Source organism: Columba livia, chromosome 3 (assembly GCF_036013475.1).
Source record: "Columba livia isolate bColLiv1 breed racing homer chromosome 3, bColLiv1.pat.W.v2, whole genome shotgun sequence".
NCBI lineage: Eukaryota > Metazoa > Chordata > Aves > Columbiformes > Columbidae > Columba > Columba livia.
The window spans coordinates 96,132,921-96,159,762 of NC_088604.1; the positions used below are offsets into that span (position 1 = coordinate 96,132,921).

Consider the following 26,842-nt stretch of genomic DNA (forward strand, 5'->3'; position numbering starts at 1 on the left):
AACTGAAAGGCTTTTATCTTACCATCTTCTGGGTATTTGGTCCATGCATACTAATACATTTGCTACGGTTTCTTAATCATGCTTAGTACATGAGAGCACACGCTGATAAAAGCTCATGCAAGTCTCACATGAGTACAAGTTTCCAAAGTTCCATGGTGATGTTAATTCTCATGGCTGTGATGCAGCTCCTTATGAATAGCATGTGCAAAGCATTCTCATATGTTTTACAAGTGCACTGCTGGAAAAATAAATGTAACGAGTGCTTCTATGGAGAAATCATTAAAAAAAAAGGATTGAAAATGCAAATTACCTTGAGATCGAAGATACAGTATTTTTCAGAGTAAGTCACTTTAATTAATTTTAAAATAGGAAGGTAAGCAATGGGGGAAAGTGGGAGAATGTAATATGAAACTTGAATGGATAGACTAGAATTGAATCCCAGAGAATGAAAATAGAACAATGTGTGAAGTACAAGGTATAGGATATTTGAATAACCATTTTAATAGAAATATTTTAATACAGTGAATAATTTTAAAGTTTTCTATTTGAACAGCAGTGTTTGTAAGGAATCCATCTTGTATTGCAATGCAATTCTCCACATTATTTCCTCTGTTGCTATAGAAACTAATTCTAGTGCAGCTGTGATCGCTTATCAAAATTCTAATGTTTCAATACCCATTTCTTATTTTGAGTTATTTAAATAGCCTTGTCTTACTTTGAATCAAACGGCACATTTCTTCACTGCTGAATTGTTGACTGGTCAAAATGTTAATGCAAATTGATAGCAAATGCTGTATTTTTTTTTTCTCTTTGCCATCTAGGCTATCATACTTATTGTTAAAGTTTTAATAACAAGCAAATTAAGGCTTTTTCACTTAATAAATTGTAAAGGTCAATATTTTGCTGTCTAACATCAGCCTTTTGTAATGGATATTACTTCCTCAGTGTAATCTTAATCATATTTAGTATTTCATAAACCTTAAATTGTTCCGCTTACTCGTACGTGGCCAGAGGGTGTGTGTATGTATATGTGTGTGTTTACACACGTGTGTTGATGTGTATGTGTAAACTATTGTTAGGATTTTTTTAACTTACATTCATTTTACAGAAGTAAAAATTTCATTGATACTACACTGTCTAAAAGTAGTCATCTGCAAGGTATACTGCAGTAGAATGGCACCAGTTGACAAAGTATTCTGAATTTCTTTTGCTCCTTGTATTATTTGTTTATTCAGGGTTGGTTTGGGGGGTTGGTTTTTGTGGTGGTTTGTTTTTTTTGTTGTGGTGCTTTAGTTTTTGTTTTGGGGGTTGTTTTGTTTGTTTGTAAACAATGAAAGTACTATGCCAGCAGGTATATGTATTAAATGCAAGATGCAGCAATATAACTAGCATATGAAGAGGAGCCACCTGTGAATTGTCAAACTGCTGTATTATAGAAGGAGCTTTATAGGTATATAGATATATACCTATATATATATTATAGATACCTGTATTTGAAATTATTCCCATACTTGATTATTACAGTATAGAATTGAGGTTTTCAATATATATTGTAGAATCAATGAGTAATAGATGAAAATGACCTGTGGAGGTCATCTAGTCTGATCTCCTGATTGATAAAGAGCCAGCTTCAGAGTTAGACCAGGTTGCTCAGGGCCCTCATCAGGAGAGCTATTTAAACCTTCAAGGCTGTCGATTACACAGCTTCTTTGGGTAACCTCATCCAGTCTAAACCCACTCTGACTTCAAACTTTTCTTATATTTAATCAGAATTTCCTTTGTTGCAACATGCACGTATATCAGTTAAATATCAAGTTTATATATAGCTTAATAAAGTAGTTTAAAGAATGCTGAGATTTGAAACAATTAGCATTCTGGTTGTGAAACACATTGAACCTAATTCTGCTGAGTATGTTTTCAATTCTAATGGTAAGATCTAAGAAGTGTGCTTGTACCAAATGATGCGAAAGTGTGGGATGGTAATAGGTCTGGAGATACATGTTGTGTACTTTCTGATGTTGTAGCAAAACTACTGAAATGTTCCCGTAGTACTTTTCAAGATAATCACTGACTTTCTAATGAGTGTACATTAATTTCATGTAGAGTGAAATAAATCATTTTCAATTTTGAAATTATCATACAAACATTTTGCAGCTGTGGCTGTCAGACTGATTACTAATTAACTGCTGTGCACCACCTTTAAGTCTCTTATTCAACAAGCAGCATCAAACAGTAATTCCAAATTAGGTATAAGATTTTTGCTGCATAAGAAAGGTCCACGAGAGACAAATTTTGACAGATATGTATGTTTTTACTCTGTCTCAACAGCTAATAAGTTTAACATTGTAGGTATAACACCATGTTCATGGCAACGCAGTTTACCAGAGGGTGTTTTGGGAAGTTAAATGTGTTGAGAACGATGTGCAGCACTCTGACCCTTGATTGTTCATCACTGTTACTGCTTTGGGGGATGACAGGGAAGAACAGTTCCTCTCTTGCTGTCTACTGAGGGCTGAAACATCATTCTGTAGACCTTACGAGCCCTCTATGCAATATGCAGCTTGGCCACTGATCCTCCTGAGCTCTCGCCTAGTTCTTACAGTTGCTGCCATGGCTGAACTAAAATACCTTCACCAGCCAGACTCATATTCATTGAGTCCTGTCCAAGTGCAGAAAATTACCTGTTTTGTGAATTATATGACAACTATGGAAACATGGAAACAACTACATGGTATGTTACATATAAGCCTGGTAAAGCGGCTGTCTGTGACAGTGGGAGGTCTCAGAAGTGCAAGAAATTTGGGTTCTAGTAATTGTGTTTCTTTATTCCCAGAGAAACTTGTTTGAGGCCGTACTGGAGTGGGTGGAACAGACTGACATCTTCCTTGCTGCTTAATCTATGCCTTTTCTGTGAATTTGTAGCCCTGTTACTGGGTGTGTGAAGGAAAGATACCTCAGTTTCAAAGCATATCCCATGCTTGCGATTTCACAGTGTCTATTTTGCCTTTCTTTTTCTGGTCATTTGGCCCAAAAAGTGGTACTAGTGCCAGCTTCAGAGTTAGACCAGGTTGCTCAGGGCCCTCATCAGGAGAGCTTTTTAAACCTTCAAGGCTGTTGATTACACAGCATCTTTCGGTAATCTCATCCATTCCTAAGCATGTTTTCTACAGGCACTAATAACTGAAAGGTTTTAGGGGAGTTCTTGAGCATATGTAGACAATTTGCTTCTATTGTTTACCTATTAGGTATTCCTGTAAACTGAGATTGTCCTTGTTTTTTCTGGGTTCTAGCTGCATTTTATTTGGTAAAGTTCTGAGAGCTGTTTCAGAAGCAAAAAATCCTGTATTTTCTAGAATCCTTTTTACAGAAATCGTCTAATATACTACAGGAAATAAGTCCATTGTACTAAAGCAAGTCACTGAGCCACTGTGTCAAGGAAAGAAGGGGAAAAAATTCCCATATAGATAAGAGAAGTCAAGGTCCTTTGGAGTCTCAGGATCTGAATAAATAATTACCCTTGTCTCCTACTCAAAAGGAAAAATAATATTAGGTATAAAATATAAATATAAAACAAATGCTTATTCTGGAAAATGTCGTGCCTCTCCTGGATACTAGCTGTATCTCTAGGTTGTGCAGATTTTCACCTACAAATGTGGATATTCCCACCCATCAAACATCACTGATTTCTCTTTTATCTCTTTGCTCTGTTGACATTGCTTTTTTCTCAGATCTGAACCATTTTTTTCCATGTCATGTGTTGTTTTATTTTCCCCATTCCTTCACCTTTCTTCCTCTGTCATTTTTGCTTTGTTATTTTAGTTGTTTGTAATTTTTCATTCCTGTTTGCATCTTGTCTGTTCTTTATTCCTATCTTTGCTCTTTTTCTCATTTTTCTATACAGATCTGCTAAACTTCTCTCCCTTTCTTTCTTTTCTTTGTTCATTTACCAACAACCTGTCACTGTTTTCTGAATCATTGCACCTACTTTCTCCTTCTGCCTTTTTTTTTTCTTTTTCCATTTACTTTTTTCCCCACCCTAATATTGTATTTTTTTGTTTTCTCTTCCTTCTCTTCCACTACAGAGCTGATGATAATGGAAAATTCTGTGGGGGTATATCTCTTAAGAAGCTAGTGACTTGGAGGTTTCCATGTTGGTGGTGGTTCACAATTCAGGTGAATTTTAGATTAATAATAATTTACAAGGCTTGAAGTAAAAATTAAAACCAAAACCAAAACAAACTGGAAGAAATTGCTAGGGCTCAAGTCTTAAAGACGTAGTTTCAGTTCCACACTTCATTGAAATCTTTCTGTGATTATGAGCACTTCTGAGCTAGATTCACAGCAATCTTTATTACCTCTTATTTAAACTTGTACTTTAGCTCCTTGTCTGTAACGCGCCAAACTTGTTAACTTCTACTATTACAGTGGTACTATTAGTCACCATAATATATATTTCACTTATATATATATATATATATATATATATATATATATATACACACACACACACATTTATGAGGTACCCAAATTGAGATCATACAGATACCTTAAGTAGATGGGCAGAGAATTTAACGTGTTCCCTACTGAAAGGGTTCATACAGAACCATTGTAATGCTGCTTTGTGTTAGTGACTCACCCCAACAGAGTATCCTTTGCACTCAAAATTGCTATGAAAATAAGACAAAGGATCAAAGCAAGCTTTGTGTTCCTATTCTGGAATCAGTTCTTGATTGAAAATATCTTTCTTGCACCAGTTAGGATAGTAATAAACAGCTAAAAAAATAGGGAAGTTTACACTTTTTTAAATTACAAAATCCAGCTAGCAAGGTGAAGTTATTTTTAAGAAACCATGAAGATATTGCATTTTAAGTTCCAGAAAGAGTTCTCACTAAATGAAGTAGTTGTATCTTATTTAAGGTAAAAGTATGAAAAAAAGAGTGATGGAATTCTCGTTAAGGAACACACAGGTTCAGTATATAGTGCCAAATGGATCTTTTTATATAATTAAATAAGTATTGAGATCTTAAAGGGTGTTTCTGTATCACTTAGAGAACTTCGTATTCTTCCTTTTTTTTTTTTTGTCAAAAACAAACACAAAAAACAAATGTGCCTGAAACAAACTGCAATAATATTAAAATGTTCAAGAAAAGGATACACATAACACATCAATCTTGCTTTCTAATCGTGCTTTCTTTGCTCATTTGAAACCAAATAGAACAAGGGCAGGAACACTACAGGAATATTAGTTGTGTGTTTCAATGCTGGGAATTGATCTTAGACCTCTGTGGGATCTTTTTCATCTTTTCAGCACTTTGTCCTGCTGCTCAACTCTTGTACTTAATACTACGGCTGTAGTGGCGTTAGTCTGGACTGGAATTTAAAGAGTAAATTATATTCAAATGAAGTATAGAAGTGACAAGAAAGTATTTTCTAAGTACACATCCAGCTGCTGTGGTCCAGAGGTCTGAGGGGATGCTGGTGTGGACACACTGGTCAGAAATGGGAATTTTCAGGGGCTTAAGATGGTTTGCAGTGGGTGGAGTTTTCAAAGCTTTTAGCTGTTAAGCTCTGAATTTCTGTTAAGCATCTGTCAATACTGGTGAAATGGGTGAATTTTCACAGAGATTATAATAGGCATTTCCTTGTCACCAAGACAGTCTTAAGATTTTAAAGCTGGTTGTCAGTCACCTTCAGCATGCAGGACTTCTAGTGTATTTTAAAAGAGAGGAAAAAAAAATGAATTAATTTAACTTATTATCTTTTTGGAAGTGGTATTTTTTTTAAACAATTTCGATAACTTGGAAAGAATGAACAGTGAACAGCGTTGCAATGGGATACCTGTTTATTTATGGAGTTAGCCAACATAGTGATCTAAAAGGTAGCGTAAAGGAAAGTCGGCTGCTTATAAAAACAGTAAAATTGAAACCAGCATCTAAATGGAACAGAAAATAAGTTTTCCTACTTAATAAGTTGAATGAAAGTGCTTAGTACAAATGCTTTACCTAAGGAAATATAATTACGAAAGGGAAGGCAAACAATTTTACAATTTCACTTCTTAAGAGATTACTGCTTCCAAAAATCTTTAGAGCTGGATGTAGTCTCAGAAAATACGAGGTTTTGAAGTCTCCTTTTAAAAGTTGTTGTTTTTGTGGTTTTTTTTTAAAGTTCCAGGAAGCTTGATTTATTGATATTTGCATCAAAAAAGAGATTAAGATATTGAACCAATAGCAGTATTAATATGTATTTTGGACAGCCGGAAAGAATAAATACAGAACCAGGTAGAAGAAGACATTCCTATTCAAATTAATAGAGATACTGTATAAGGAATCAGAGAATGATACTTAAATTGAAAGAAAATTAATTCAAGAGATGCTAATGTATAATTTTCATTGAAGACGACCAAAATATTTGGGAAGGAAACAAAAGAATGTCTTTGACAGTTAGTTCACTATAATGCTTTAATAATGTATTTGTAGCTTAAATGTTCTAATTTGGGCTAATTTTGGAAAGAGAAAGCTTGAAATTTTTCACCACTGCAACGCTTTTCTGTATTGCTCTGTAAAACAGAACATAAATTCTTACAGATCAGAAGTGCTCTAATAAGTGCAGAAAAGAGCACATTTCTTTTGTCAGCAAACAAAACCAAGTTGTAATTCTGCAGGCTCATAATATAAACAGAAAAAGAAGAATTTTAAAAATGACTATGCAAGTATCAGTAATTTCAACGGGGTTTAGACCTTTCCCAAGGAAGGAAATAGAAGCTTTAAGGAGCGGACATAAATATAATTCAATAATTTTGGGTAGTATTACTGGGGGGAAGGGAGGAAAGGGAAAAAAATAACCTTTTTTACTACCTGAATGGCCAGTAGAATGAGCCTTAGAAGGTGAAGAATATTCAGTGCTAAGAACTTCATGTGACATCAGATGCAAACGGCTCCAATAGTGTTTTGACTTCTGTAGGTTTGAGGTTACGCTCACAGTATATGGAATTTTCTAAACGCTAGGAAACTAAGGAGAACTATTTTTTTACTGAAAAACAAACAAAAACCAGCAAACAAACAAAAGCAGATATTACTTTTCTTGTTTACTGGTGAATTGCTTAATGGAGAAGATAGTTCAGCTGTGAATAAAAGACTAAAATATCCCAATTGCAAAAAGAAAGCTCATAAAAGATTTTTTTTTTTTTCCTATTGGCATAATGACTCCATATCACTCCTTTTTTCATTAAGCCAGACTTGTGCCATAACTCTTTTGGAAAATAAATAGAATAATGCTGAGATAATTCATTTTATTAAGAAATAAAATGTTTTGCTTTGTTTTTCCTCACAAGGGTGCATGTAAGCTTTTCATTTTGAAGGAAGGAGAACCCCAAGGTTTCATTCAATATTAAATGTTCATATTTTATACTCATAATGTGGGGTAATTCAGTCAGCGTAATATTTTTGGATGGTAGAAAAGTTCAAACATGAAAATTCCATTTGGACTGTCTGTGCTGCATATCAGAAGTCTCTAAGGGTATTTAATCATTCAGAGTAAGAAAAGTTTCTTTAATTTTTAAACATGTATTTCATTTTATGTTTTATTTAAATTGTCTTAACATTTACACAGAACTCCTTGAAGGCTTGAAAACTTGAATTTTACGTTAGTTTAAAAAAAAAAAGTAATTGTAAAGCATAGTGTGTGTGGAGATATATTAGGGGAAGATAAGTTACTGTTTGAGCATGAAGATATTCTAATAATTACAAAATACGACTTGCAAAAATTATTAATTTATATAGTAATTATTTGTTTTAAAAGAACTGGAAAGCAGATCTCCAAAGAAGTTTTGTGATAATGCTACCTCACACAATAGTATGAATATTTAAAGAAGTAATATATATGGGAGACACCAAGTGGCAAAAGAGTAGTTAATTGCAGCTTATAAGGTAGGGGAAATAAACCCACAAGGCTAGTTTATTTTCCCAAATGTTAAGAGATGGATGTTCTTGGAATTACTCAGGAAATACGGGCTAAAGAAAGCTAGGTTTGTGCTGCTGCTACCAACCTTCGGGAAAACTAAGATAGCAAAGTCTAAACATTGTGAACGTGGAAAAGAACATCACCAGCTTCATGGTGTTGCACGGCCGAGCATGGTCCACATGGGCCCAGGGCAGAGAGAACAAGGGGGGAACATGTGAAGTAGAAAGTTCAAATAGTGACTAAAAACCTAAATAAAAAGCATTTCTTATAGTAAGCTCATGTATATTAAAACTTACTGGAAAAGTTTGTGTATTGCCTTGTAGTTGTCAGTTGTATGTTGCAGGAATGCTCATTTTGGGCTTGGTTTACTGGCAGTCCCTTGAGGTCGATGATATGTGTCATCTCCCTTCGGCTTTCAGCCAGTCCCCTGAACAGGGACTTATGACACCAAACCAACCTTCATTGTTTAAAATGGTACTAAAAAGAAGTTATTTATTTACTTCTGGCTTAAACGTCCTAATGACAACATACAGGCTGTAATTTTTGGGTGTACCAGCAAAAAGCTGATCTGCTTGTGTTTGTCAGGTATTTCACTTATAGTTCTGTTTTCTTAAGCTGTTGAGCAAAGACTTTATGATTATCACTATATCAGTGATTTTTTTTTCAGCCCACTAAAGAAGGATGAAAATTTTAATTAAAGTAGTTAACCCTTAAAAGATTGATTATTCAAAATAACCTATTGATAGCAATGCCCAGTATTCTTGATTTAGATCTTATTAATGTTTGTTACTAGGCAACTTAGTTTCACTTGTGTTATGAGAATGAATAGTTATTTCACATAGTTTGGGTGGGAAACCAAATGTGGGATCTTTCTTTTAGTCTTTCCTCTGTTCTGCCATTTCTGGCTGGTATGAACCTCAGGCTAAAGCTGATTTGGTTTCTTAGTGATTATTCCTTTCTTCCAGGTTTGGGATATATGTTGGCTGTTTTTTCAGCCTGTCTAGTCCAAACTGGTACGGTTATTTAATATGATTAATTTAATCAAGGGAACTGGCAAAATTTATTTTCTATCTGTTTTGAGAGCAGAAAGTTTCTTGGGAAACAGGCATAGATATGATGCAACAATTAATTTTAGATTTTCACCATAACAATTTGCCTGTTAAGAGTAACTCTTTAACAGATGTTATTAGCCACATTCGCTGGTCTTTGGGAGGTATTCTTTCGCTTGGTCACAGTATTCAAGGTTCAAGGTATGTTACAGACAGTGGTTCTACATATGAATATGCCAACACTTCAGAACATGCATTACTTTCAGCTCCAAACGTTTTTCTCCAATAAAATCAGTGATAGACCACTATGCATTAGCAGTGCTTTTTTATTTTAAACTTGGATATCTATGCAAAATTTTCTTGACAGATTAATTGTTGAAGTTAGCTGTTACTTCTGTGTAATTTTTAAGGAAAATACCCAGTATCGGATATTCGGTGTTACTGTATTCCCTCCTGTCTGTTGTATCATTTGTCTTTGATATCATCAGTCTTCAGAATGTCTTAATGTAATTCAAATTTGCAGTATCTTCAGAGAGATGTAACATGAAATCATCATTTTATTGCGTTTTATTGCATCATTTGCTGTGGGGAGGGGGAGACATTTTCGCTTTGAAAATTAATGTGAAAATCGTGATATATTTTTATGTAGAGAAACCTTTTGTTCAAAACCAGTTTATACTCATTTAGACATAGATGTCCTTAGATTTTTAAACCTGGGCATTTGATTTAAGAATTTACATCCTATTTCTGTTTGGTAAACCAAACCTTCAAAACTAAATAGTTAAAACCTGTCCCAATGTTTCAGCTTTTTCTGAGATTTTTGAATCACAACTGGTTAAAAGGAATTTTCTTCACTTCTTCCTCGCCTACATTAAAAGTACCTTTTCTGTCACACAGCCTGTGCAGTTTTCCCATAGGGACATATAATGGAGTTCATAGAAGTGAAAAAAGTGAGGCACACAGTCGTTTATTTACTCATGTAAGACAATAATGGTGTTGATAGTTACCCGGACATGCTTTCATTTTGTTAGATTGTGGAAAAGCTGGGAGTTAAAAAGTCTTTGTAGAATTGACTACAAGTGAAAAGAAAGAAATTAAGTCATAGCTACATGGTGGTTACTGCCTCATTTAATCCTGTTTTTTGCCTTTTAGCAGCAATGAGCAGAATTGTTGTTGTTCTAAATTTGCTAGAATATTTAATTATATAAATTATGAAAAGAATGTCCCATTTTCGTGGTATAGAGAGTCAAAAGTTGATTTAATGATGATTAAAATATCAGTTTAGATTCTAAAATTACTTCTATCTCATTTCATGGGCACAAGTTATCTAATTATTCTTTTTTAAGTGCTTTCCCATATCTCTTCTCTGTTTTGCAAATAAAGGTTTCTCACTATTCCTACATGGTGATTCCAAGATTCTGCCGGTCCTGCTTAACTTTGTTGCAGATGTGAGGTTTTATGATTATCCGCTAGACTAATGGCTACATTTCGAGTGTAGGATTCCTTGCCTGCCCTGTTTTCCTTTCCAGCCATGTGAGACTGGGGTTTCAGGAGTTAGTGGCATGGGGCTGGCGAACTGAGAGCAGAAAGCCTTTTGCAGGGGCGCTGTAACAGTAATTTGGAATCACACTGAGTGGTAGGCTGGCTCTGATGGGTTTATCAGAGAATAGAGGATTCCTGACTGTGGTATCATCCAGTAGGAGTGTTTTAATTACTCATTTGCCTTAGCTATAGCTAAGAGGAGATCCATTGGGAACCCAGTGAAATAGAGGAGGGCATTCATTCCCCAGTTATCTCGAGGCTTGTAGTTATCTGTGCTCCATAACCAGCTGTCCTCTCGTGTCCTGTTGCTCAGCTCTGGCGATCCGCAATGCATTGGCTCCCTTCTAACCCATGGGTCTGGCTTTGGTTCCCATGGACAGTGTGCACCAAAACCATGGTGGTGTGGGCTTACATCAAGTCCCAAATGCTGTGAAAAGTTCCAGCTTGTGAAAGTCTGATACAACCCAGGCTTCTAAAGGAAAGAAGAACAAAAGAGAACCTTTCCCTAAGACTGTTTGTTTCCCAAGAGAGCCATATTACTGTGTTTTCAGCCTTGTTCCCTAACGGGTAACTCTTACACATTCTCGCTTTGTTTATGTGATATGTTGAATGACTGGTAATTACCACCAAAGCCGTTAAAAGGTTTATATACTTGGTGAGAATTTAGGACACAGGCAGGAAAAATTTATATAGAAAAAACTGATGATGAAACTAAAATGTACCACCTTTGTCATGTGGGAAAGAAGATCAGTTTCCTTCTTAGATGAATCTGAAATCAAAGCTTGCATTATCCTAATGTTAATGCTTTTGTTAACTTCCTTTTTTGGTAGATTTTTCTGAGAGTGAAAGTGGTATGTCTGGCAGCAGAAAACACAGTTGCTTTGAAATTTTTTTGTATAAGTTAATTCTATGAGTGAGGGTCATAAAAATCTTCATTAAAACCTCTAGAGAAGGTGTAAACAAAATGTGATACAGGTTTTTACTTCTCTTTGGTATTCCTTTCATTTCAGCTACTGTACACCTTGCTGTCTTTTCCTACTTCTAGTCAACTGTGCAATGCTGCATCATAAAATATGATATCAAAAACTGAAATGTAATTATTTGGAATTAACTTTCTATATCCACAGCCATGCATTCAGGTTTATTTTCTGTGGAGATGTATAACCACATTTCTATCCATCTCCATAGTGTGAGAAGCAAAGGTGATCAGCATCAAGTATTCATCCCAAGCACAAGATTGCTCATGATTCTTTTTCCACTGTCTGTAGTGACTGGATCTAGCGTCTAACTTGTAGACACTGAATACATACCCTTTAGCTGTCCTTAACAAGTAAAAAAGAATCTGAGGCAGTGCCTCACTTGTTAAATTTGCTGGTGAGCAGAGTTCACTTGTGTGAAAAGGCATGTGTCTGCCTTTATTAGTACCTTGTCTTCAGAGTTTAATATCTCCCTGGGTGAGCAACTGCGTGGGAGGTAATCAAAGGTTTGAAATCATGGCTTCAGGGTTGCATTTTGTTTCCTTAATTGGTCTACATTCCACCTGCACAGAATCTGACTTAAGATATCCAAAGGTTTTTGCAAGGTAAGCATCCCTGAAATTCAAGCCTAATATTTTTGTTGTGTCGTATTTGTGCTATATTTGTTTAGGTACAGTTTATACAATCCATTGTGACTGTATAATTAATACTTACCTAAATTTCTTTCATCTGAGAGATCATTCATTTTCATTTTTCAACATATTTTTCAGTATTATTTGTTATCTAATTTGAAATACAAAGTAAAAAAACACATCTATCGATTTTTAAATACTCTATCCAGGTATTTAGACTTACCAGTTTCCACAGAACTCTTTCAACAGTAAATAATCAGAAAGTAAGTAAAAAATTTTCACTTATTCACAGCAAGCTGCATTCAAAGGATGAGAAGAACACCTCCGCTAGATGAACTGCAGCCGCCTCCGTACCAGGATGATAGTGGTTCTCCTCATCTTTCGTGTACACCTTCTGAAGTCGGAGACAGCAAATGTGAATTTTCCCACTGTAGCAACAGTCCAAGATGTTCATATAAGTGCCCAAGTGAGGGAAGCACAGGACACGAAATAGAAAGCTTCCATAACAAAGGATACGAAGAGGATGTACCGAGTGATAGCACAGCTGTCCTTAGTCCAGAGGTAAATGAAAACCGTTGCGTGTTCTGAAGCGTCATGCAGTGCAACCTTTGGAGAGCTTTTTTTATCTCAACGTCAATGCACAGTTGTATGAACACTAATATTGCAGCCTATTTTAAAAAGAAATTAGTTTGTCAGAAAATACTACAATAGAATTTCTGATTATTCTTTATAGTTCTCTTTATGGCATCTTTTTAAATCAGTCAGAAAAGTTCACTATAAGGACGGTAGTCAAAATTCTTTTTTTTTTTCCCCACATAATTTTTCAAACAACACAAATTAAAAAAAAAAAAAAGCTGTTAACACTTTTTGAACTGAACACCCCATAATGAAAAATGTGTTTTATGAAAAAAAATTATCACACATTTTTAAATTGTTGATGGTAGTATAGAGATTTGGTCCACTTAACTTTCCTTTTTTTCTGCCATGAACTGTAATATCTGTTTGTTTGTACTGTGAAGATTTCTGACACATATTTCCTTGAAATGTCTTTAACAATCAGTTACTGCACTGACATCTGTGGGTGACTCTATATTAGTGATGTCATGTGCGGAACAGGCTCTTTTTGGTACAGATTTGTCTTTTGTCTGTACCTGAAGTTTTGAAGTGCATATTAGGGCTCAGTCCTGATGTGCCAGCAGCTGTTTCTGTCTTAGCAAACCTTTTGGTAAGTCGATGTTGCATACCTGGGGTGTTGGTGCAACATCTGGAAGGCCCAGCTGCAAGGTCCTCCTGACTGTGGTCAGCTAGGACCACAATCTGTATGAACTTCATAGCTGGTAAAGACACAGTGTGTCCTTGAACCCTAACAAATTGCATCAAATCTAATCCTAGTTCTTCCTGGTTTGTGTCATGGCGGTCATTAATGTAAGCATACTCAATAAGAACTGAGAATACTGCCAACTTTTTTTATAACCACTCAACAAATTGAATAGTGAAGCTTTCAGAGGAATGAATTCCCATAGCTATATAGCAACCAGTTTAAAATAAGAATATAATTTTTTTAAAAATCCAGAAGGCTTTATTGTGACATCTATTCATTTATGTGAATAAGCATATCTTTGATAATGTGAAAATACACAGGCAATGTGTTTGTTTTACATACTTGGAATAACTTATTATATGAACAGTAGGTTGACCAGTACTTGTAAATATTTTGTGTTTCAGTATCACTACCAAACTAGCTGTTGTAACAATATATGGGATCAATATTTTGTTCAAAATTTGAAGTGACAATAAGCAATCTTAAATTTAAGTTTAAAATACAGTTTTAAGACTAATGCCATTTACAGAAAGATCAAAAGGTGTGTTTTAAACAGATGCATCTCACACAATCCCAGTAAAATTACATTAATAAAAGCATGATAATTTTTGGCACTTTATAGAACCCTCGTGGGCTGCAACAAGAGCTGCATGTGCAAGTAGGGGTTTTAATTCCTGTATTCCTTGCTGGCATCTCACTGTGCTCTCAGTCACTAGCCGGCTCTTAAAGCACGGTAATATGTTAACTTAAAAATGATGTATACTCACACTGAAGTAAGGTAGTTCTATCTTGTAACAAATGGATACGCATTTTAACATAGGGGCACAGAAAAAGAGGTCATAATAACGGCCTAATTTAGTCTGAGCTTTGTCTGACCGGCTTCTGGCTTTTGGTGGTGTTGACCAGGTAAAGTCTTTTGATTTCTTCTTGATTGCTTGTCAGCCATCTCCTTGGGCTTTTGGTGTTTAATTACCTTGTTTATGAAATGAACAAAAAGATCGTAGTCCTGTCGTATTGCTTAGAGAAAGCCATATATTTCCACACTAGGTTTAATAATGGAATGGAATTAATAAATAAATAAAAAGCTTTTTTTCTTCTTCTTCTTCAGGATATGTCAGCTCGAGGATCATCTTCACAGCTTCCTAAACCTTTTGATCCTGAGCCAGTAGCTAAATATGGCACACTGGATGTGACTTTTGACTATGACTCACAGGAACAGAAGCTTTTGGTGACAGTGACAGCTGTCACAGACATTCCCACATACAGCAGGGCAGGTGGAAGCTCGTGGCAAGTACACCTAGTTCTTCTCCCTATAAAGAAGCAGAGAGCAAAAACCAGCATCCAGCGGGGACCGTGCCCTGTCTTCACAGAGACATTCAAATTTAATCACGTTGAGTCTGAGATGATTGGGAATTATGCAGTTCGCTTTAGACTGTACAGCGTACGTCGCATGAAAAAAGAGAGGATTGTGGGAGAAAAGATTTTTTACTTAACAAAATTGAATCTTCAAGGGAAGATGTCAGTGCCAGTGATACTGGAACCTTCTTACAGTCCGTCTGTGAGTATTAAATGAGGCAGAATAAGAATACCGTGATACGCAGTGTCCTGAATTTTGTAAGAATAGTGTGTATATTTATAGAGTCATCACATCCGCTCGATTTTTTTTCAACAGTCATAGCACCGTACTAACACAACAGTAATTTCCTTAGAGCTGCTGTAAGTACACTCGCTTTCCACCTGCAAAATCTGCACATATTTTTTTCCTTTCAATTACTTAGAAATTTCCAGTCTGTAAATAGGGATATAGTGTTGAATGTTATGTACACATGCAAATACATAGATATGTATTTAATAGCATAATCTTTACTCCGTTACCCACACCATTTAAATGTTTGTTTTTTTAAAAAAAAAGGAGGGGAAAACAAAACTATACTGGTGAGCACCCTCCATGTGTTGCAGTTAAATCTTGGTTGGAATAGGTATTTTCCTTTCAAGGAAGAAAGATAGGAAAGAGGAATTTTGAGAACACAAAGCCATTTTTAATAACTTCAGATTAGAACCTTGTAAATAATTGATGTCTTGTTCAGTCTGAAGTGAAAGACTGTGAAAAGTAGTTCAAACTGAACAGAATTTTTGTTTGCTGGAAAAACCAAAACCAAACCAAAACAAACAAAGCCATACAACACTTACTATCGGATTAATACTATTTTTTGTCCTCCAAAATAATATAACTTTACTATTTTTGATAAAGCAAAGTGACAGTAATTAAGAGTTAACTTAGGTATTACTATCAAAAAACACAGCAGATCACTATATGGGCAGTGATCACCATCTACTTTTTCTTTTTTTGTATTTGTTAGTATTTGTAAGTATTCTTTTAGTTAGCTTTGTAAGTATTCTTAGTTAGTTAGTATTGTAAGTATGCTTTTGTCTAGAAAGCGAATGGGATGTTGTGGTCAGGGCTTCCTAGACTAGAGTGCTTGAATGTTTATTGCATAAGAGCTGCATACATGCTAAGCAATTGATTTTCAAGGGAAAGAGAAAGCGATATAGCATTTGTATTTGGACATTGAAGGGTTTTGTGTGTGTTTTTTGAACTATCAATAAAAAAGAAGGAGAAGGGAAAGAAAGGAAAATATATTCTTTGGATGAACCAGCGCAGTTAGTTTGTTCTGCATCTTCCAAAAATCTTTGGATCAATTAAAATGACATTTCTATTGAACACAAGTATCGTGAAAGACAGGCAAAACAACATGCTGTTGTATTTAATGAATAAAAATATGTTAATTGGAATTAGTAAAAGCTGAGACTGAAATTTAGATCTGATGGAGGATCAAGTGACAATAGAATGGCTTTTCTATGATTTCTTAAGAAGTACAAATCAGTCTAGTCCAAGGATGAAGTGGTTCACCTCCCTAGTATGAACTTTGCTAATGTGGAGTTTGCTAGTTTCACGGCTAGGAAAAAAATGCACCATGAAACAAAGCTTTGAATATTCTAAGTGTACTTGCTAAATTTGAGTGCATTTTTGATAGATTCTTGTGTAAAATTTACCCAAGTTAGTGAAACAGGCCAATGAATGGGCCAGGCTTTTGATTGATTGGTGTATCCCTTATATGCATTGGTTATTCTTGTGTGTTTTCTTGAGCTTTTGTGACAGGGAGAGTAAAATTCCAGAAGGCACAAAAGATAAGAAGTTTGTTATATATATTTTATGACGGTAAGGGATGCCATGTCTGAATTTTTCTCTCCTTGTTTTTTTGGGGGGAAGGAACAAGAATAAGGAATATTGGTAGGCAGTGAAAGAATCTTCCAGAGCTTGTTGCTGTAATGGGGTTTAGGCAGATTTATTATATCTTAGCCTTACCTGTTGCTGGAAAGGAACCTTCACAGTTTCTAACTTGAATGAGGAGCCGTGGTTTTCTGGAACTATGCAAATCAGTTTTTAAACGGTTGGAAAGTCATTCACCTCTGAGTTTATAGGTGGTTTTCTATTATTGTTTATAGCCTATATCATATTTTTTCTGTGAGCAGATTTACTACAGGATGAAATGTGTTGAAATTTGTTGCATTTTTAGGATTTCTGACTGAAAGTGGGGGCCATCCTGGGTCACTTGAGTTCAAACCCTTGTTATTGCAAACAGCCAGGTCATCCTGATAGCAAAACTGTGAATTTTTATCCTAAAACATCAGGTTGTTTCAGTTCCAACCTGAATTTCTTCATGACCAATTTATTACCATTTGTTCTTATGCCAGCAGGGTGCTTGAGCTTAATGAATTCTTACCCTTCTCAGGTGTTTGCCTCTGGGTCTATTTATACACATTGGTTGTACTCATTCTCAACTGTCCTTTTCCTACAATAAACTAACAGCAATATTTATGTCCAACTAATGATAAATGCCAGGCAGGAGTTATTTAATAGGAGAAGGTAAGTGGTATTTAAATTTGTAGAGATCCAGCTGTTCAGAGATATTTGTAATTACAAAATCCATTATGAGGTAACTTGTGAATTAAAATTGCCTTGTTCAGTTGCAGAGTGCTTTGTTGCTGAGAGGTGTTTATTTTTGACAGCGTTTTCACAAAGATATTTCTTGGACACATTACAGTTGTCCTATTTTTTTCCACTGCTTCTCATTATATGGATTTTATATATTAAGTATACCCTCTGTCACTGAAACTTCCTAATCCATTGAAACATCTCTGCTAATCTCATCTGCAGAAATGTATTTTATTTGCTTCTGTCTGTGCCAGATATTTTATTAATGTATTAGCTAATCATCTGCCTTCTGATTGTATAAGAACAGAAAGTATCCTGTGAAGTTTAGTGGTTTTTCAGTTATACCTTAAAGCTATTCACAAGGGAATCTGGTTAAAGGTAGACCAACAAGTTCAGTGCCTTTCAAACATAGTCCTCACATGAGTAGGGCCTGCAACTCTCTGGTTATTGTTAAAACGTGGACAAGTGCATGTTATGGTGAGTACATGAGACTATTAATAGTATGTTCCTTAAATAGGTTTCAAAGCTACACATTGCTTCAAATTTACAAATATATTCACAAACTGTCTCACTCAAGATTTCACCATGTTCCTCACCTTCCTATGTTGCATATAATGTCTTCTATGAGCGGCTCTTATCACCAGTCCTATTGCTGATGGTCTTTAACAGTCCTGCGTTGGTGCAGTTCTCCTACAAAACAGGGAATTTCTCCTCAGCCCCCTTGTTTCTCACACGCTTCCTTCTGAGTTCAGCGTGCGCTTGAGTGAGGAGGAAGCAACAGAACCAATATGGGCTTGCCAAAGTGCCGGTGTCACTGGCATCTGAGGCAGTGACCCTTTCAGATTTGATGAAAGTTGGCCGTTGCATCAGAAGTCAACAACAGGGGTATACGTTGTGGTTTTGTCTGAGTATAGTTTTCTTAGGAAGACTTCTGTTGATGCTTTAGAGAAATTTTCCTTTTAGTACAATTGTAGACAAATTTTTGTTCACCCGCTTTGGAGTTTAGAATCTATTGTGATGTAGTTTATTTTTCTTTAGGAAGTCCCCATGGGCCTGGTTTTAGTTGCTCTTTATTCTTCTCACCCAGAGACATTTTCCTGACAGTGAACAACAGCCTCCAGTATGATGTGATTATAAAAACATACAAGCGGTTTGTTAAGTGAAATCTGTTTGGAAAAGATCAAAAAAACAAGTGTAATCCTCTTCACCACCCCATAGGTTGCTTTTGGTGTAGAATAACAACAGTTGGGGTTTTATTTTTTCAATTGATTTTGGAAGTGAAATTTGAACGACCAAAACGTACCTCTTCCTGCTAAGCAACTCGAGTAGTTGTTCATTGTGTCAGTAACAAGATGTTTACTGTGGAGAGTTACATTTATTTGTCTTTCTTTCTATAGTATTCTCCATTTGTAACCTACTAAACTTCCAGATATGATCCCTGTAACAAGGAGTAGAGGGTGTAGGCAATCGTATGTGCAAAACCAAATATTTTGTGTATCTTTAATATTAATATCCAGAGTATCTGAGAGTTACTTTATTTACAGTTTTTTGAGTAAAGGCATTCATGCATGCAATGAATAAAAACGCTTGCACCTGCACAAACATGCACACCTCCCTCCACTTTGTGGACAGTGGTTAATTATCTAGTATATGTTGTTTATGCTTTGTACTTAAGGCATTCTTTGTAATGGATGTTTATCAGTTTATAAACTTCTCAGAAAAGAAGCTTTCGGACTGGCATCTCTTTCTTGGTAACTCTTGTCCATTATAGAGTCAAGCTGTCAGGTTTTGTGCGAATTCTTATACCTTACATGTATTGGTGACTTTACTATGGTGTTCGTGTGGCATGGTCTATTCAGTATTGTATTTGGAAGGCTAAATACTAACAATCATGTGTATAAATATATCTTAAATAAATAGCAGCTACCAGTATGGTACTTTAAAAGAGCTAACAAAAAAAATTACTAAGACGTGTCTAGTGGGGGGAAAAAAAAAAAAGACTAAAAATATTTTGCTCATAGTATTTTAATATAACTGGAATTACACCTAAAAGGATCAGTTCCTGTGTGATGGTACATAAATGCTTTCAGTTAGCTTGTAAAAATTATGTCCATCAAAGCACGGGGCAATTATCTTTAAACATTGAGCACAGTCTTATCTCAGGAATAGCTTGCTGAGTTCAGTTGAGTTAGTGCTGTAAAACATGGAAGATCAGAATTAGTCCTTTGACACAATAAGAAAGATGACTCTTGCAAGTTTTTTTAATAAAATTATTAGGTGGTTGGAAAATGGTGATCATGTTAGTGAGGCTGCAGGAGAGCTTGGCAGTACTTGGCAAATGAAGTAGACTGCCTGTGTCTGGCTGGTTGTGCAGGATTTCACGGCGGTATTGGCAGGCAGTAGGTCTTGTCTTCCCAGTGCCACGGCGGCCTCAACCTGTGTGCCTTCATGTGGTGTTCCCCGAGCGCTGCTCCTGGCAGCTGGCAAGATAAGCGCTAACCCGTGGTGCTCTCTGCTCAGGTCTTCATCAGGATGTTGGGAAGGGAACCCGAAGACAACTGCGACTATTGTGTTCTAAAGCCAGTGGTATGCCTGCACTTTCTGACAGACTCAAGTTTCAAGAACTCAGATAGCATCCGACCAGATGATAAGGACCCACTAGATAAGTTCAGTTGTCACAGTTAAAAATGAACTGACTTTCCAAATCAGTGCTATTTGCTCTTGGTTTATGTAAATACATCTGAAAATTCATGGAAAATGCTTGCATATGATTAGTCTATTCATTCAAGAGGCCCTGGACCAGCCTTGAGACTAGGAGGCTGTTTCAGCCCCATATAGAATAACCTTGATGCTTGGTAGAACACTTCTATGTAGTTTTCAATATTTCTTTTCTACAGTTGGAACTTGTCTCAGGTGACTGCAGCCATTCTATCATCTCTGGAGTTAAATGGTTGACCATTTTCAGTGTATGCTCCTTGCTTTTGATAATAGATTACTGTCATGGAGGGTAATACAGTTATTTCTGTCACCGACTGAACAAGCCTCTCAAACGAGCTATCCAAAAATGCTGGAATGTTTCCTCCACTTGTACAGAAATTCATATCCAGTTATTTCAGTCAATCCAGAGTAAGAGGCAGTAGTCCTTGCGAGTTGCTTTAAACTCCGTAACTAAATTCAGTACTTCAGCCCTTTCATGGGTTATTCGCTGTCTCTGCTGTGATCAAGAGAAGGATCTTTGTCCTCAGAATACTCTGCCTCACACCATTGTAGTTGTGGGCCACAATGTGTTTGTAGAAAAGCAAGTCCAAGATCAGCTCAGGAAGCTTTCCATAAAGCGACAGTTCGGGGTTTGTCATTCTGGCATGTCTAGGTTTGTGATTCCTGTTCTGTCAGTAACTTAAAGAGTATAAAGCTTTTCGAGATTAAAAACTCTAATTCTCTGGCAGCAAGCTTCTGCCTTCTTAGGAAGTGCTGAGAGCTCTTAGTTGAATCTTGTACATCCATCACATTTCTCAATTAATTTTCATTTCTAGCCTTTATTGCTGGGCTTTTTTGTAAGATACCAGAAAAATAATTTTATTCCAGTTGTTGCTGACAGTTACAATGGAGCTAATAAAAATGCTATCAGGGTGGTACTTATATACCATTTCTGGGATATGCTGACCAGTTTGGACAGTCAAAGCATTCTGGATGTGGATGCCACTACCATGGCAGAGTTCGCAAAGTCCACCTGGCCTTCAAGTTTTGAGAGGTTTATTAAAAAAAAGATGCCAGCATAACACTAGGACTTTCTTCAACATGTTAGCAAAACCAGAACTTGAATTTAACACTAACTTTCAACTACCTCACAAGCTCCTACCCTGAATGTAGGATACTGGGAGAATTATTTGAAGTCAGCAATGTAAAGAATTTCATCTGTTTGTCAAAATCATCAGTTGGTCATGTAGCCAGAATAAAGATGATTGTCTCTCTGTCTTAATATCTGTGCAGTGAGTAAAACAACAAGTAAAAGCTGGTATCTTTTGATTTTAATCAATGAGAAAAAAAAAAGTTATTTACGCAGTTTGTTCCCCACGAACTTTGATATCTGGGTCAGCAGATAATGGAAGCTATGTTTCAGACATGGTATTACTATTTTGAGTGTATGATGATGCTTTTCAGTCTCTAAAATGCCACAGTCAAATGACAGTCTGTGACTGACTGGTCTAGATTAAATCAGAGTAATCCTTTAAGCAATACTCTTATTCCCTCAGAAAGCCAGTCCATCAGTGACAAACATATTGTCTAGAATTGTATGTCTAGTTTTGATAATCATTTAAAAAAAAATGGAAAAAGCTCATCAATATATAAAGCTAGAAAGATGATAATTTCACCAGATGTCTGTGAGGTTCTCAGACTATCATTGTCTGTGGCATAAGTATGATCTCCCAACCTGGATTGCAATTTCAAAGAGCAGTGATACAACTCTTTAATTATTTCGTGTTTGCATGTATGCATACACACAAACATCTTCTTGCTTTTATTATTATCTTTCAAGGAAGCAAGAAAAAAGAAAAACACATAAACAGTTCCATTTGCAGGTTTGAGCACCCTTCACCAAAAGCGCATGTGCTGTTTTCCTCCAGTTTATTTCCAATGGGGAAAACCCAAATCAGAGGTGTTGCACAGATGAATTTACCTCGTCTGCAAATTTATAACTTACATATTTGTGGAACTTTGGATTTTCATTGTTTGGTTTACTTACTGGGTGATTCTTCAATTCCTGGTCTTTGTAGGTGTTCTTCATTTCAGACTTGAGGATCTCCGGGTAATCACTACTTTTGTAAATTCAAGCCACCTGTTCTTGGTTTGCCTTTAGCAAGGGATCCTTTCAGCCTTAGTGAGCTAGCCTCTTGTCAGGCTTGGTCTTCACGTCTGACCTTGAGCTGCCTCTTTCACAGTCCCTGTCTTTCTGTTGGGCTTACTCAGCTGTCTGCTGGCCCAGGAGAATCCAGCTTATTTCCACCTCCTGCCCTTCGCTGTGGTGTGTGTGATAGCTCTAAGAACTGAGGCAGATCCCTTCAAACTGCAAATGCCTGATGATCCTTACATCATGAGATTAAGCATGACCTGAACAAATCAAAAGGGGTACCACTAGTAGATTAAATCAGAGCTGGGTGAACTGTTAATTGCAAATAGTTTAACTGACAAATGCTCTGTAAGCACACCTTTAATGTTATGGATTTTTTAATTGTGAAAAATAATTGTTTGAATGCTTATGCAATCAACTATTAGTCCAGAGATTGACTACTCCTAAATTACACTTACTTTTGATCACTGAATCCTTTTCCTCTCTTCTCAGTTTGAAAGAGTGTAAAATGAAGTTGTTTGCCATTGATCTCCACAGCGAGCACAGAGAGTAACTCTAAATGACAATACTCTGTCCAGATAAAGAAGTCTGTGGTCTTGGAATCTCTTCCACAGTGACACCTCGGTGTTTTTGACAGGGAGTGGAGCGAGGGGCAGGTGTGGGTGAGCTGGGTAGGAGCTGTTAGCGTAGCTCTATCAGGAGTGCCTCTAAAACCTCTGCATTTCGTGTCAGATGTTCTTAACTAAATCACTTTCACAAACATCTAACAGCTTTTAGTGCTTGAATGTTTCTTTGTGCTACATGTCTTATCTCAGAAAACAGAATTCAATAATAAAAGGCCTCTTGCCTCTTTTCCTCCCCTCACCCCTGGCTGTATAAAAAGCTCGTAGACTTTTGCAATGTGAAAACAGGGCGCTTTTGTAAATGCTGTGAATTCCATTGTACATTCATGTCCAATTGCCTCCACCGCCACTCGGGTTTACTGTGCAAATTTCAGTCCCATTAAGTCTAGGGAACAACTAGGTGACCTTTCATCATGTGGCAAGGAAGCCAAAAGTGTAATTTAAATGCAGACAAATAGAAATTATAGAAAACTTAAGATGTTTCCCATTCTGTAGAGAATTGTTCTGCAGACCTGATAGTTTTAAAAATTTTTAGACATGAAGTACTCATAGCAAATTCTCATTAAATATGAAAAGCAACACAGAAATCTCACTGTGAACTTGTTCAAAATCTTTCACAAAAGTGGAATTTTTTTTTTGCCTTTATTAAGAATGTATGCATTTTATTTTGTCATTTTTATTTTATGGCTAAATTATGGTATCCTAAAGTTTGAAAACAAGCCTTATTTTAATAATACAGTATTTTTCTTTCTAGAAAACCCACAAGGTTTTAATTTTGATTGAAATAAATTCCTTTTAAGTTACATTAAAATTGAAATTCATGTAGTATCACCATGTACCTGAGTAGGTTTTATATCTCTGTACATTATAGTATCTATGGTAAATGAAAGTTTTGTATAGAATTTTTAAGGTTTTACTCCCTTGATTGTGGTGAATGAAAGAATTATTATTTTTAATTTGAACTCCATTTTCCAGTGTTTCATCTAAGAAAAGATGTTTTGCAAAATTCTGTATCCAGAAGGTTTTTTCTCTTGAAAGTAAAAAACAAGGTAGAAACAGGAGCTTTTGATGAGAAATGTGAATTTTATCACTTCAGGTAATCTGATTTTCAACTACATTAACAGAAGTTTAATAATTAAAAAAAAAAAACATGTTTGATGTGAATTCCACCAATGTTGAATGAATTTATTTGCTAAAGATTTTTCAATTGGAACTTGTGAATAGGAAGCCCTGGTAATTTTTAAAGCATGCCATTCTACCCAAAATAAATATTTTTTGTTTCCTGAAATTAAATTGCATAATGGAAATATTCTTAGTATATTTACTTCCATGTTTGTGATTTCAGTTAACGTAGATATTAATACTTTAAAGTGTTAAGTACATGAATGAACATTACCTTATTGGAACATTTGCTATTAAGTAAAAAAGCGTGTCATAAATGACAATAAAAACTATATGTTTCTGTGTTTGCAAGTTCAGGTTATTAGTTTAAAGTGAAATCCTGATAACCATATCTTCTCATAATTTTATTGTACAGATAGCCATCTACAATAGGAATGGGAATTTCCTCCCCAACATGTTGTGAAGATAGGTAGTTTTGTACTATTTTGAAAGTATTGGTTTTCTTAAAAATACCCCAAACAAACGAACAAAAAAGCCGCCTCAAAACATTGACACCATTTAAAATCAGGTATTTTTTTAAATCACAAGAGCCTCAAAAAGACAGTGGCATACAGTGCAGTGTTTGGTTTTGATTTCTTAAAGACCTTTTTTGTTACTTGCTTCTTCATTTAATCCTTACTTTGCAACATCTTTGCTAAATTTTATTTTTATTAATCTTTAGAAGAATAATTTTATCATTTTAAACATCTGCTATTGTTTCGAGCATCATGTAACACTTGAGTTCTACCTCTAGAACTTTAGAAAAAGTTGATATTTCCTGCAGGCATTAGTGTATGGAGAGAGTGTCAATTGTGTAGTTTAAGGAACTGTTTTGTTATGAGTATCATATTTTTAAGGACTTCCTTTTTTCAAGTATATTGATCCTCGCAGTTCTTCCATGAATTAGGGGAAACAGAAGCAGAAGTGATCAACTGCTTCAATCATCTCCGCAATAGCATCCAAGTGTCCAGTATAGCATGTAAGTGGGATTCAAAACTAAAAAGCTCCATTCTTTGACATTCCTAATTATTTTACATGCTTCTGTTTTCAGGGCTGAATTCTTCAGGTGGTTTAAGTTCTCTTTCCCAGGAATGGTCTTGATATTTTTTCCAAAGTATTTCAGCTTTGACACTTGTTTTTATGAAGTGTAGAGTACTTAAGCCACCAAGGAGGGATGTGGAGGCTCTAGGTCCAGTGCTGTCCTCCTCCCTGGCTCTCGGAGCAGAAGCAGGGGATGGGCTCCAGGCTCAGAGCTGCTGAAGAAAGTAACGTGCAAAGAAGTTCTTTAAGAGATTAGTGGTATAACGTTAACATTTAAAATTTGAGAGAGACATTTTGACAAGTAACATGCTGTGAATCAGATTTTTGTTGCGGAAGGATTGTCAGCAAGGTTTCATCTTTCCTGTGTATATTTTGAAAAGCCAAGAGAATCAGATGTTCTTGTTTCATAAGCCTACAGAGGCATGATTTTAACCTGTGCAATGAGGAAAATGAACTTTTAACTGCCCGCAGAGCACAGCCACATTATTCCCTGTGATTAACTCCAGTGGGCTTAAGAGCAGAATTTATTAGCAGAACTTCAGGGTATAGAAAAATAACAGTAGGAGATGAATATGTAAGTAACAAATACTCTGTTGCCATGGAATTATGGTGAAGGAAGACAAATAAATACATTTTACATACATTGTTGTTGTTGCAAGTAGAGGTTTCTCTATGTTGTTGGAGAGCATAAAAAACGTTACTGAAAATATTTCTTAGGCATTCAGTCTGGCATCATGCGTTGTATGTGTTTGCTTCCATTTGCATTGGGGAAAAAAGAGTATTCTCTTTTGATTGCCAGCTTTCGTACAATAGGAATATGTGAAATACAAATACCACTTAATTGAAATTGTTTTATTATATGTTTATTGAAAATTGAAGTTTCTTCCCTAGATAATATATGCAAAGAAGTCATAAAGGACAGTAGTTTGGAGAATTAGTAACTAAGTTTTTGTAGATTGTAACACATATTACCCTTATAATTCAGTGAAAAGCAGTGATTCTTGTAAGTGTTGATCAAATAAAATGCACCTAACTTTGTGATGAAGTACTGTCCTGTGGTAAATATGGGAAAGATTTAAGCCCTTTGTGCAAAGCTCTGTGATATAAAATGGGAAAGCTGAAAATTTGTATTTTAGTAAGATAGACCTTTGAACCAAATATTTGAAATAGACTTTATCTGCTAATGTGTTGTTGTTTTGTTGTGGGTTTTTTTGGTTTTGTTTGTTTTAGCTTGTGTTTACTGTTAATAATATATTTTTATTGAGGCTAAATTGACAAAAATAGGTTAGAGATTTAGCATTAATATCCTGGAGGCATCCTGAATAGACAGCTCCTTGCACTGTTGCCAGATCATCAATACCTTGACAGTTCATCTCAGTTCTTAAAAATCTAAGATTTTACGAAGTTCTTACTAGGCTATTCCGGTACTTCACTGATCTTGAAAGCCTTTTGCTGTTATGGAACCTTAGTCCTTTTTTTCCTCACTTATTAAAATACACACAGTCTTTATAGAGGAAGAGAGGACAGAGTTATAAAAATAAACTTACATAGACAGATTATTTCAAACAAGTAGTAACTTCTGGTCTAAATATTACATTTCCCACAGTGCAGCTTCATTATCAAAGTGGCCTACAGATAGATTTACCGATAGATTGAATGCAGATCTCTATGGAGATGAAAAGCAGCTGGTA

The 26,842-nt window shown here is 35.7% G+C and overlaps 1 protein-coding gene across 9 annotated transcripts in view; it reads left to right on the plus strand.

Annotated features, from left to right (window-relative positions):
* SYT14 (synaptotagmin 14) overlaps positions 1-26,842 on the plus strand; it is an 85,126-nt gene that overhangs the window by 47,504 nt on the left and 10,780 nt on the right. For 8 of the 9 annotated variants that reach the window (XM_065058369.1, XM_065058367.1, XM_065058366.1 and 5 more), the window contains 2 exons: positions 12,452-12,720; positions 14,589-15,038. In XM_065058369.1, coding sequence (XP_064914441.1) covers positions 12,452-12,720; positions 14,589-15,038 — 719 coding nt within the window. Of the gene's footprint in view, positions 1-4,084; positions 4,174-12,451; positions 12,721-14,588; positions 15,039-26,842 lie in introns of those variants that run through there. The other variant, XM_065058371.1, reaches the window with a different exon arrangement.